The sequence below is a fragment of the Dreissena polymorpha genome, chromosome 2, assembly GCF_020536995.1.
Source record: "Dreissena polymorpha isolate Duluth1 chromosome 2, UMN_Dpol_1.0, whole genome shotgun sequence".
NCBI classification, from domain to species: Eukaryota; Metazoa; Mollusca; class Bivalvia; order Myida; family Dreissenidae; genus Dreissena; species Dreissena polymorpha.
The window spans coordinates 31,627,250-31,640,212 of NC_068356.1; the positions used below are offsets into that span (position 1 = coordinate 31,627,250).

At 36.5% G+C, this 12,963-nt stretch overlaps 1 protein-coding gene across 1 annotated transcript; it reads right to left on the minus strand.

The window, feature by feature from the left end:
• Positions 1 to 886: 886 nt before the first annotated feature.
• On the minus strand, positions 887 to 8,312 carry LOC127866483 (uncharacterized). Its single transcript, XM_052407022.1, has 3 exons — positions 7,934 to 8,312; positions 4,675 to 4,769; positions 887 to 3,763 (listed from the first exon to the last, which is right to left on the minus strand). Exons 1-3 carry the CDS (start codon positions 8,044 to 8,046, stop codon positions 2,265 to 2,267), a joined length of 1,707 nt encoding a protein of 568 aa, XP_052262982.1. The 5' UTR covers positions 8,047 to 8,312; the 3' UTR covers positions 887 to 2,264.
• Positions 8,313 to 12,963: the final 4,651 nt, after the last annotated feature.

Below are 12,963 nucleotides of genomic sequence, written 5' to 3' on the forward strand. Positions count from 1 at the left end.
ATGTTAATGCAAATTACTATTGTGTACTCAAACATCAGAAACATGGCATTGAAATAAAAGTGAAATACATTTGGTGAAAAGAATTATGCTTACTGTAGAGTTGTTGTACAATTTCGCTTGAATCAACGTCTAGATTGTCTTATTTTTTTAAGCAATTGATCCTTGTTTTGGATAACTGGGCTAAATGCAGTCTTCACTGGCTAATCTTGGACAAAACTTCTAGATTTTTGCTAAGAAGAATTATCCGCCAAATGAAATATACCCTAAAAGCAGAAAGTGTTGTCCCGGTCTGCAGAGGCAAATCAGGGACGACACTTTACACACATGCATTGAGCAATCAGGGACGACACTTTACACACATGCATTGAGCAATCAGGGACGACACTTTACACACATGCATTGAGCAATCAGGGACGACACTTTACACACATGCATTGAGCAATCAGGGCCAACACTTTACACACATGCATTGAGCAATCAGGGACGACACTTTACGCACATGCATTGAGCAATCAGGGACGACACTTTACGCACATGCATTGAGCAATCAGGGACGACACTTTACGCACATGCATTGAGCAATCAGGGACGACACTTTACGCACATGCATTGAGCAATCAGGGACGACACTTTACACACATGCATTGAGCAATCAGGGACGACACTTTACACACATGCATTGAGCAATCAGGGACGACACTTTACACACATGCATTAAGCAATCAGGGACGACACTTTACACACATGCATTGAGCAATCAGGGACGACACTTTACACACATGCATTGAGCAATCGGGGACGACACTTTACACACATGCATTGAGCAATCGGGGACGACACTTTTCACACATGCATTGAGAAATCGGGGACGACACTTTACACACATGCATTGAGCAATCAGGGACGACACTTTACACACATGCATTGAGCAATCAGGGACGACACTTTACACACATGCATTGAGTCCAGTTTTGCCAGAATGAGGCAAAATAATACACATAAGAGCAAGTGGTAGGGGTAATGGTTATTGATAAATGATAAAATGATGATGGTATTTACTGCGGTGTTAAATATAAGGGACACAAGCTTTGTAAAATTGTTTTAGAATATGCGGACATGTTTCAGAGTTATGATGAACTTTTTTAAACGTAGTTGTTTTACTTGAAATTAATGATTAAACAAATAATTATATAGGAAAATACTTGTTTAATTTGGTTATAATTATCATGACCTGTTCAATAACATAATTTGGTTTCCAAATCCATGATACATTTGTGATAACACTGCTGCAACACTTTGGAATAAGGCAAATATTGGCTTTTAACTAACAAGGGAGTACTATCTAAACATTATAACCTAGGCCCTATAAAGGTGACGATCCGTAATTATTTTTTTCAAATTTTATTTATAAAGGTTATCAAAAAACAATATAGCTATATATGCTATTGGACATTACCATAAAAAATGAGCAATATAACTTGTTTTGAGCTCAAAATACAGTGTCCTCCAAGTCAATTGTGTTTACAAACACTCAGTTTATTTATTTTCTCAGGAAAGTGAAAGTAAAAGTGACTCAGGTCACCAAAAATATATCGTTGATTTTCAACGTTTTCCGGTATCACTCACAAAGTAGTCTCTTTTAAATGGTTAAAACGTTTGTAGTGATTTAATAAGTTACTTTCTGCTGGTAAAAAGTTGTTTAAAATAGAATTACAATAGAATTTTATTTCGGCTATTTTTAGCTTACGTCACCGCTTAAATTAGGCTACACCTAGTTGCAAAGTTGTAAACATTTCTTCCAATTATGAAACAGGTATATCCTCCATAATTCTTGACAACGTTACCCCTCAGCTGTGTTATTAGCATTTTTTATGCAAGAATATCTGAAATCCAGTAAAATTTAGACCAGTTTATATGCATAATAATTGGATTTGTCACCTGTATAGGGCCTTTATAACTGGTATTTTTATTATGTATCAATAAATGCACACAACAATTCATATGTGTGTCAATTGTTACAGATTATTTAAATGACTTTGTAGTACAAGTAAACATATACTTAATGTACAATACAATACATATGTATGTCAAGTGTATGTTCTGAAAATGACTTTGCAGTATCAGTAAACTTGTACTAAATTTACCATAATATACATATGTATGTAATTGTTATAGATCATATAAATCACTTCATAATACATGTACAAGTAAACCTATAGATATTCTTTGCATACTTTTCCAACCAATCATTGCTTAAGTTTTTCTTAGAGCATGGTTTGACCGAGAAAGGGTAGATCAAATACTGGTCCAAATGTCCCCATGCCTGGAGGTTCAAACCCGAAAGGTGCGGGCCCCGGGAAGGGCATATTTGGGGCTCCTTGACTGGCGCCTGGTGGTGAGAAGTCCATGGCAGGCTGAACAAGCAAGGTTGATCCCTGCTGGAAACCAGAGTGGAACCGGGAGGTGAATGGGTCGGGGGGTCCTGAGGGCTGCTGAGGTTGTGAGCGTCGTTGCTGTATGACGCCACGCTGTGAGGACTGCTGCTGAAGCCTGGTCGTCCCTGGCTGGGAGGGGGACTGATGTGAGAGGCCCAACATGTTGCTGCTAGTGGCAGTCCGCACCAAGGGGCGCTGTGGTGCATTACCAGGGCTTGAGATTATTCTTTGACTGCTTGTGGGTCTTTGCATGGTAAGCTGTGGCTGAATAGTATTTGGGACAGATGAAGGACTTTGACCAGTGGACTGAGATTGCTGAATGAATCTCACCATGTTGTTCCCTTGGTCTGGTATGTTTTGTGGCCTTATTGGCGGTTGCGTATGCATTGGTTGAGTGAACTGTGGGATGCTGGCTTGCACTCTGGGCAGAGGTTGACTAACTGGGAGAGTATGCTGTGTTTGTTGCCGTTGTACGGACCGCTCATTATTACTTTGTGGCTGCCTTGTAATTGGTTGGCTGCTTCTGGTGTTTAGATTTGGCACTGGACCAATGTTTCCATGGTTATCCTCCTGAGGTTGCTGGCTATGGACAGGTTGTGATGTACTTTCTGTAGGCAGTTTTGAACTGCTGACCCTAAGCAAAGCACTTAAAATGACTCTAAGCTGCTCTGTTGTTAGAGTGACTTTGTTGCCATCCTGTGGTGAGGAGAACCCAATATCCATTTTTGGATTGTCTGAAACAAGTGCCCCCAGTTCTACGCTATTGAGATCTGGTATTTTCTGGATGGCTGGTTGCCGCTGTAGCACTTCACTCAGAACAGTCTTAGGGATGCTGTTGTTCTCCTGCATGGCTTTCAATATGTCGCGAACGCTCTTGAATGTTTCTACGGTAACCAGATGTTGTGTAACTTCGGAGGAGTTTTGACTGCTATTGTTAACATTGTAATGCTGAGGAAGCACCATTACCACTTCACCCTTGAATTTGTCTAGATCCACTGTTTCATTCCTTGGTAAGTTTGTGTTTGCAAGTAGAAAAACCCTGCCGTTATTTTCACGCTTTACTTGGCGCCTCTTTCTATTTAGTCGATCCATTGATATGTACACACCATCTGCTGTAGATATATTTGCATTGTTCAACCAAGATATAGGTTCAGTTTGAGAGTTTGAAGTTTTCAGTGCTAATTTGTCACTTGCTTTGTCTGTGACTGCACTAGAGATTATACTAATAAAATATTTCCCCTCTTGGTTATCCAGCAGTTTGGCGTCTGAGCTCCACATAGACTTTGTGAACACTCCCAGAGGAACCTTGGACTGCGTGCTAGGGCCATCTGCAAATTAGACAGAATAATAATACATGTATAAGCTTTGCTCTGGGTAAATAGGGTTTAATAAATATGCATTAAGTGTCATCCCATGTTAGCCTGTTTAGTCTGCACAGGAATTCAGTTGGAACGAAATAAGATAGACCTATAGGCAAGAAACATATTCTGACGATATTTATCTGTTACGACCAGTAAATTCAAAATTAATTTATCATTTCTTACTTTGCGCGGCTGCATTTAAAATTTGCATTAATCCACTGTTTAAACACATTTTAAATCGAAAACTGCAGATGATCATGCCCTCGAAAACGTGTATTATCCCTATATTGGTATACATTTGAGGAGAGTCATAGATAACATACGTAATAATTGTGATTCATCTCGTCTTCAGCGAGATAAAAGTTAAAATTAATATTATTATTATTGAACTGGAATCTAAGTTGTATTAAATAATGCACTTAAATTTTGGAATTTAGCTCAATATTAGTCAATAGTAAAAGCAGAGATTACCATTTCAAATATAAAATCATATTGATGTTGTAAGAATTGATGTAACAAAGTTGGGCAGTAATGAACTGTTTTTGGGAGATCATCCCCAATGTGGGAGAATTCTTAAGATCCCTCCTTAAGACACCCAGTGCTGGTTGCATTGAGAAACTTACTCCATAGCGTTTCAATAAACAGTTGGATGCAATAGAGTTAAATGAATACTGGGTGTAGGTTTAAACTAACTGTTTAATAGTGTTTTATTTGTGTGTTTTTTCAACCAAAAAGGTTGAATTCTAAACCTTGCATCCCTGAATGGTGTGTGTGTATATATATATATATATATATAATATATATATATTTTTTTTTATTTTTTTTTTTTTGCATCTTGATTATGAAAAGCGCAAAAGGCAGACAACCAGACATGATACCTGCTGGGAGAATATTGTTGCTCTGCATCATGGCTTTGTAGAGGACAGTGTTTTTGGAGAGTGCCTTCTGCATCATCATCTCCATCTCTTCAGACCTGCAGCGGAAGAGAGTGGATGTCTCAGTGTTACTATGGTGATGAAGGACTCTAGGCTTCTAGCCACAATTTTGTATTGGTACTTTCTTTAAACTGTCCATAATTTTTTTAATCTATGTTCCCTGTAGTAACAAAAATCAAAATAAAGTGCTATAAACAGGAGCGTTAAACTGAAAACACAACTAGTCAACTTCCACTTGGGATCTTTGCAAATGTCACCGAGGTGCATATCAGGGGATGATACATGATCTGTGTCATGCGAAAATGGGTCTTCTGCCATATGCATTCAAGCAAACTGGTTAGGAGCTACTCTGTCCGCTGTTAAGTCAGGCCAGGTTTCGTGGTCTTATTAGAAGACAGAGTAGCCCCTGTCCAGCCTGGGCTATGGTGCAGGCTGGTCCAGTAGCCCCTGTCCAGCCTGGGCTATGGTGCAGGCTGGTCCAGTAGCCCCTGTCCAGCCTGGGCTATGGTGCAGGCTGGTCCAGAACTACTCTAGCCGCATATGGCATAAGACCCATTTTCTCGTGATGTAGGCCATAATGGGTCTTTCAAAGAATCTAACAAAACTAACGTTATTCAATTTTAGGAAACACTCAGCAAATGTAACATGCTTTCATGTACAAAATGTGATGTACAAAACTGGGAATTAAACTAAAAGGATAACTCTGCAAAGTAAAACTTCTGCAAACTTGAAGGATTGTTATATTTTTAAGTATTTTTATTTTTATCAACATGATCAGTCAGGAAGTGCTCCAGTATTGTGCAACCCAAAATATTTGCTATTAAATAGACTTCACATCATACTTTTTATATTACCGAAACCAACATTATTTTAAATATACACATAAAAAAAACATTCATATGGATTTATCATAAAATGTTTTAAACAGGTTGTATATTACATCAACAAAAAAGACATTTGACAATAAGTGAGCATCTAAATACGACATTATAAAAACAATTTCTGAAAAAATCATTTAGATCTGTATATGTGTGTTCCATTGAAGAAAGTTTTTTTGTCACTGCTACATCATTGCGTATTCTCTATGAGTTGACATCAAGTTGTTAAAATAACTGTTTAATTGAATATACAGTACTAAATGTCAGACAGATATTGACAGGTGGACATGTTAATTGACAAAAAGATCTGCAGAGCATGTAGTACACTGAACTGTTCGAGTCTTATTTATTTGTACTACATCTACATACAACTGTTTTATGTCTAATATTGTCCTCCTTAAAAAAAATATGGAACAGTTAAAAAACAATTTCTAATACAGTATCTTTTTCCTTATGTCTTGTAAGAATCACAAATATTTTTTAAAGATTAATAATTTATGGTCGTCCTCAAAACTAATAGATTTCTATTTCAGAAAAATGTGGAATTTCTAAAATCTAGTATGGGTTAAAACTAATACTGGTTTTTAAGAATAAAATGGTGTTTTTAATATCTTGTAGGGTTGAAACTTTTATTTCAGAATAATATGGTCTCTCTATAATCTAGTATAGTTTGAAAGTATTTATTGAGAATAATATAGTCTCTCTAAAGTCTAGTATAGGTTGAGAGTATGTATTTAGAGTTATATCCTTAATCTGGTAAGCTTTAAACATACTCCATAAGATTTTATTTTTTTTTTCTCTTGTGAAAAATTATATAAAAAAACTATATCAACTTTCTTTTTTTCCTTTTTTAAACTTGTTAAACTTGGTAAGCTTTAAACATACTCCATAAGAATATAAAAAAAAAATTTATCACATGCCATACCCTGTTTCCCATGTAATAAAACCATTACGAATATTTTTATATTACACGTGTGTAATATACTTTTTAAGCATTTTCATTGGCTTATTTTTGTTCAATTGACCAATCGCATTTTGTTATTGTGCTGAAATGACGTTGCAATGTCAAATGACGTCACGAAATGTAAACAACATTCGGGATTTATCATTATGTTTGCGTAAATATTTATTTAATTTGCTCATTTAAAAGCATGACTAATAAAAAAGATCTGATAATCGTTGTCATTTCATGACATATTTTATTAAAATCGTCCAGGAAATGTGTTAATTAGTTAGGGGCAAATGTCCACCATTAGAAATTGAGTGAAGGGGCAAATGTCCACTTTCAGAACTTGGGTGAAGGGGAAAATGTCTGTTTAGTCCTAGCTGATTTCATGAAGGGGCAATTGTCCTACATTCCCTGCATAGGTATACCAGATTGACCATATAGATGTCATGATATAATTATATACATCAATTGAAATAAAAGCCAAAGTCAAGTTCACTTTAACTCACACTTATTTATGACCCATGAAAAATGAAGGAATTACAATTTATTGCCATGGGTTATGATTGTACACCTGATTGACTGAAATTGATGACGTTTTAACAAGGTAGTATGGTGATAGTTCAACAAAACAATAGTCTGTCCATATGTTACCATGTGTTTGTGACTGTATGTCATTAGACAAGTCAATTGGTGGAGGTGTGATCATGACGGAGCATGTGTTAGGTCTCACCTGTCCGCTGTCTAGATGACAAACCTTTATTATTTATATAAAGTGGACACATCTGTGGCGTTTTTATTACCATGAACTGCGAAATAACACCAAGGGCTTAGTGTTTTGTTGAAAGGAGAAAACAATGTACATAATTGCATAAACAATTAAAACAATGTGTGTGAAACTCTTGCTATGTAAATGTGTTTTTTTTTCTTTAATTTTGCTAAATTGAAATATTTTCACTTAAATGATTTATTCCATAGACTAACACCAGACAATAATTGTTGGAGGCTCAAAATAGCATGATACTAAAACTATTTTGGTATCATATACCTAGAATATCTCTTTACCAATATGTATGCATCAGACTTTATATCACATACAAATGTTTGTTCTAATGATAAAATGCATTTACCACTCATTAAATGACAATTTTATTTTCTATGCATTAAATAGTTGTGTATTACATTACCAGATTGACTAATAATAGTGTTGAAGTTGTAGTAGCACGCACTTTGGGAAGCACTTATTATGTCTTGCTTTGTGAGCCATTTTTCTTAGCAATAAGAGAAGAATATTTTAATTGGAATTGGAGGTCCGAAGTTCAATACCAATTTTGGCTTAGCATGTGTCTAGCAGGGGTATGTAGAAAATGTTTGTTACCTTGGCAGAAGCTCTGAAATAAGTCCATTAGTCACAACATTTTGACTTGAAACACATGTTAATGACAAGTTCAAAATCACAAGCACTTTTATCTTTATCCAATTAGATTTCATGATTATTTGTATGTGAATCACTAACACATACTGTTCTGCAACAGTAATTATTATATATTTGTTAATTTCCTCATCACACACACACACAAAGGAGGAGTACACAAGCAAATAATTAGTTAAATCACTCAGCAACTAATTTTGCATGACCTCTATTCATATAATTAGCAATAGGACAAAATGATGTCCCATTAGCCGGGTAATAAATTTGGTGATAATGAATGGTTAGGTATGCATGACGACAATAAAACCTGCCAAGTTGTGCTTGCCTAACCATAGCCTGTCAAATGGTGGCTACACAGGCTTTTCTAAGTGGCCAGTCAGAGTGCCCATGATGGGTCACACCTTTCAAAGCAAAGTTTTCTTCTGTGTAATATGAATCTGTATTTAATGACTATGAATGAGGCTGGATGGAGTTTTAGTGAAACTTCTTTCTTTTTTGTTTGTTTTTCAAAACATTTTTACCTTATGTTCAAAAGGTTTTCATGATCTTATAGCTCCATTTAGGCTCCAGTGGTCATTGTCGGCTCGGGTACTACTTACATGTACCCCGGGTACTCTTAAGAATTTTTCACGCTAAATCGGTTGTTGTCTGCTATTTTATAAAATTAATTTTGTTCACATTTATGTCAGTTGTCTGTTAAATGGCCTCTATATTATCGAAACTCATACTAAAAAAGCATATTGATGCAGTGATTTTTTTAAGAGAAGTTTGTTTAAGATAAACAATATCGCTTTAGGGTAATCAGTAGCGCATTTTACGACATCGGATATTGGGCAGGAATACAACTTGGGCACAGTCTAATATCGACCGGGTACATGTAAGTATATTTATCGTTCCTGGGGTACATATAAGTATACTTAAGAGTACCCGGGGTACATGTAAGTAGTACTTGAGCCAACAATGACCAATCAAGCTCCATTTAGTACAGGTGTCAAATATATGCTTCATTAATTCTATCAAATTATTTATAAGTGGTAAATATTTTAAACTGTGCATAGTGTTCGATCAACTTTATTAGCCATATGAAGTTTTGAAAATATATTGTATGAATCCATTTCCAGCAAATATAAGATGTATAGTTGGTACGTACAGCTTCTTTATTTTCTTCTCGGATATATTAGTTCCTTTAAATAATTTGTTTAAAATTCAGCTACAGTACTAAACAGTAAAAACCTTAAGTGAAAGCACATACAAACAAAGTGTTGGTGATTCAATCCTTAATTTTTTTTTATGAATTATGTATGATATTGATGGTCACAATGAATAATAATTACTCTTTCTACTTTGTATTGCCACCCAGTTTCATACAGAGTCTATTATCATTTAACAACAAAAAGTTACATGAAATACATTTTTAGTTATTTGAATTGCATGTTTACCACAAGGATTCAATTGAATATCTTTTATAATTAAAGAGATACATCCTTTATATCCTTGTAGGAAAACTTTAACCATTAAGAAAAATGGGCATTATTCAGATATATTTTAAGTTTAAGATTATGTGATGTACTTAACACATTAAATATATTTACTATAATGCAAAAATTAGCCTTACTTTTCTAAGTACTAAATGGGCAAAGTCTGCAAGATTACAGGTAATAGTATTGGGCCTTGATTCAAAAACTATGTAAATACAAATGTAATGTAATGTTTTTAGATCAATACACTGCCTCTGTCGTAAAGGAGAATAATTCAAACTGCTAGGTGGAATGTTTGATAGAAATTACTGATATATTGATTCAGAAGTGTTTTTAATATAGCAACTTAGGTAAAAGGTTCCTAATAGGGTATTCCACTACGACCGGATTTTCCACGATTTGTACCGATTTCCAATATTTTGAGGTCGGGGACATTCGTAGCTCAATCGGCGAAGGTCCTAACTCATTCGTAGATAGTCGTGGGTCGATCTTAGGTGATTCCTGCAACTCGTGAGCTCCCGAAAAATCATGGCCAGATTTTTAACGTGTTTAAAATTTGGCCAGGACCTCCAAGACTGAATTTAATCGCAGTTGACTCGTAACAACGTCGTAGTGCGTTCTTGGGCCTCGTAATGGAATCGTAGGTAATTTGTGACTCATTCGGGAAATCAGTGATCACATGATCTGTCTATGAATCAGCTACGACTTTGTCAAGACAATCACGAGTTCACCCGGAGTGAGTTGCGAGCGCGCTAAGATTCTCGCGATTTAGTTACGAAACAATTATGATTTTGGGTGTGGTATATAAAGAAAGCTTCTCGGTTTTCAGTCATTCAGTTGTTAGGGCTTTGTATGAATAACAGGTAATTTGTTTATAATCAAAAAAGGCAAGAAAAGGCAAGGGCAGGTCCGGGGAAGATAAGTAAGAATACAATCGAAGAATACTACAGCTGCTCTTCGTCGAACTTCCAATTTTGATTTGACGCCAAAAAAGGAACGGAGGCCATGTACACAGAAGAGTGTAGGTCACATTGTAAATAATGATCAATATCAATAGATATTGGCGCCTAATTCTTGGGTGCGTTTCGGTGAGGTCCTAGCTTAGTCGTGACCGATCTGCATCGTTCGTAGAACAATCGCAGTAGATTCTTTCATATCGTAGTGAAGTCGCGACCCTATTCGCAAGAGTTCAACCGAACCCCACGATTCGTCTTAACTCAATCGTACCAGTGTCGTAACTGAATCGAAGACTGTCACGAGTCTTCCCGATTCAATAAATGTGATAAATTGTAGCGAATCGTGGGCTTGATTTCGTAGTGGAATAGGGCCATAATGGGCTCCACCACACCATTCAGCCAACTGACAGGTTGCAAGCAATACACCCACTCCTTCAAAAAGAGGCACACTTGTGGACAAATGATTGTGACCTTGACCTTGCAGATTAAGCACTGCCATAATGAGCAAAATCTCCTCTCAACATCTAGCATGTTATTTTAGAATTTCTGTTTAAAAGTGTAAGTTGCAAGTCATCTATTTCATTTCAATAATTTGAGCATTATTCCTTTTACTTTGACTTTAACACTTGATACACTGGTTCTACGCATAACACTTTGTTTCAACATGGTTAACATTTGTGAAAAGTTATTGTAAAATTCCATACAAGAGGGCCTGAAAGGCCCAAAGTCGCTCACCTGAGATTCAAAGGAACTGACCTGTTCTGTGCAGCCCGAGATGTCATAAGAAAAAAATGTTCTTACCAACTTTCATGACTAGTGGCAGCCACATTTTTCAACAGAACAAGGTTTTACTATAGCCAAATAAGGAAAAATGCCCCACCCCCTGGCAGCCATGTTTTTCGACCAACCGGCATCATATTTTAACTTGTCCAAGATATTATTAGGATAAATCTTCTGACCAAGTTTCATGAAGATCGGACAATAAATGTGGCCTCTAGAGTGTTAACAAGATTTTACTATAGCCATATATTGCCATTTAAGGAAAAATGCCCCACCCCTTGGCAGCCATGTTTTTCAAGCAAACGTAACCATTTTCGAACTCATACAAGATATCATTGAGATCAATCTTCTGACCAAATTTCATGAAGATTGGACAATAAATGTGGCCTCTAGAGTGTTAGCAAGGTTTTACTAAAGCCATATATAGCCATATTAGGAAAGATGCCCCGCCCCCTGGTGGCTATGTTTTTACAGCAACTAAAACAATTTTCGAACACATCCAAGATATCATTGAGACTAATCTTCTGACCAAATTTCATGAAGATTGGACAATAAATGTGGCCTCTAGAGTGTTAACTAGGTTTTAACAAGGGAGTTAACTACTGGTATTAGAAAGTATGTACAGGTTATCTTTCTTTAACAGACTGTTCACATGTTTTTACTATATAGATATAGAGAAAACTGCCCCACCCCCTGGTGGCCATGTTTTTCCACCCTTCATGACCATTTTTTAACTCGTCCGAGATATCTATAAAATCGATCTTTAGACAAAATTTCACGATGATTAGGCTTAAAATGTGACTTCTAGAGTGTTCACAAGCTTTTTTTACTATATAAATATAAGGAAAATGACCCCCTCTTGCGGCCATGTTTTTTACCGATCCGAACCATTTTGGAACTCAACCGTCGTATCCAGGAATCAAAAGTTCTGACCAAATTTCATGAAGATTGGACCAAAAATGTGACTTCTAGAGTGTTCACATATTTTCACTATATACATCTAGAGAAAACTGCCCCACCCCCTGGCGGCCATGTTTTTTCTCCGATCTGGACCATTTTCAAACTCGTCCGAGATATTAATGAAACCAATGTTTTGACCAAGTTTCATAATGATTAGGCTAAAATTGTGACTTCTAGTGTTCACAAGGTTTCTATATAGCCATATAAGGCATACTGCCCCGCCCCCTTGCGGCCATATTTTTCAACGGACACAGTTACATGAAGATTGGGCATCAAATGCGACTTCTACAGTGTTCACAAGGTTTTTTCTTTTTTTTGACCTAGTGACCTAGTTTTTGACCCAGTTTCGAACTCAGTCGAGGTATCAATGGGCGATCACAAAAGCTCACCATGAGCACAGCTCAGGTGAGCTAAAAAAAAATCGCCATGCTGTGATAAGGGGGTTAAATGCATGTGCGTAAAGTGTTGTCTCAGATTAGACCGTGCAGTCCACACAGGCTAATCAGGGACAACACTTTCTGCTTTAATTCTATTTTTCATTTAAAGATAGTCTCTTCTTTAAATCCAGTTTTGGCAAAAAGTGTCATCCTTGATCTGCCTGTGCGAATTGCACAGGCTTATCGGGGATGACACTTACGCACATGCATTTAACCCCCTATTCACAGAGCACTGCCCAAATGATTAAGACGTTATACGGAAAGCTTGAACAGATTCAGGCACGGACAAACGCTTGAAGGATCAACAATTATGACAGCAATTTACATACAGCCAGCTGGCCCAACAAAAAAAAAACACAAGAAAG

Bases quoted from the DNA above. Each gene is read 5' to 3' on its own strand.
- LOC127866483 (XM_052407022.1), bottom strand. From the start codon at position 8,046: ATGAAATCTAATTGGATAAAGATAAAAGTGCTTGTGATTTTGAACTTG. The intron at 4,770-7,933 runs GTAACAAACATT...CTTCCGCTGCAG, and splicing joins ATTTCAGAGCTTCTGCCAAG to GTCTGAAGAGATGGAGATGA. The intron at 3,764-4,674 runs GTATCATGTCTG...TCTAATTTGCAG, and splicing joins CAACAATATTCTCCCAGCAG to ATGGCCCTAGCACGCAGTCC.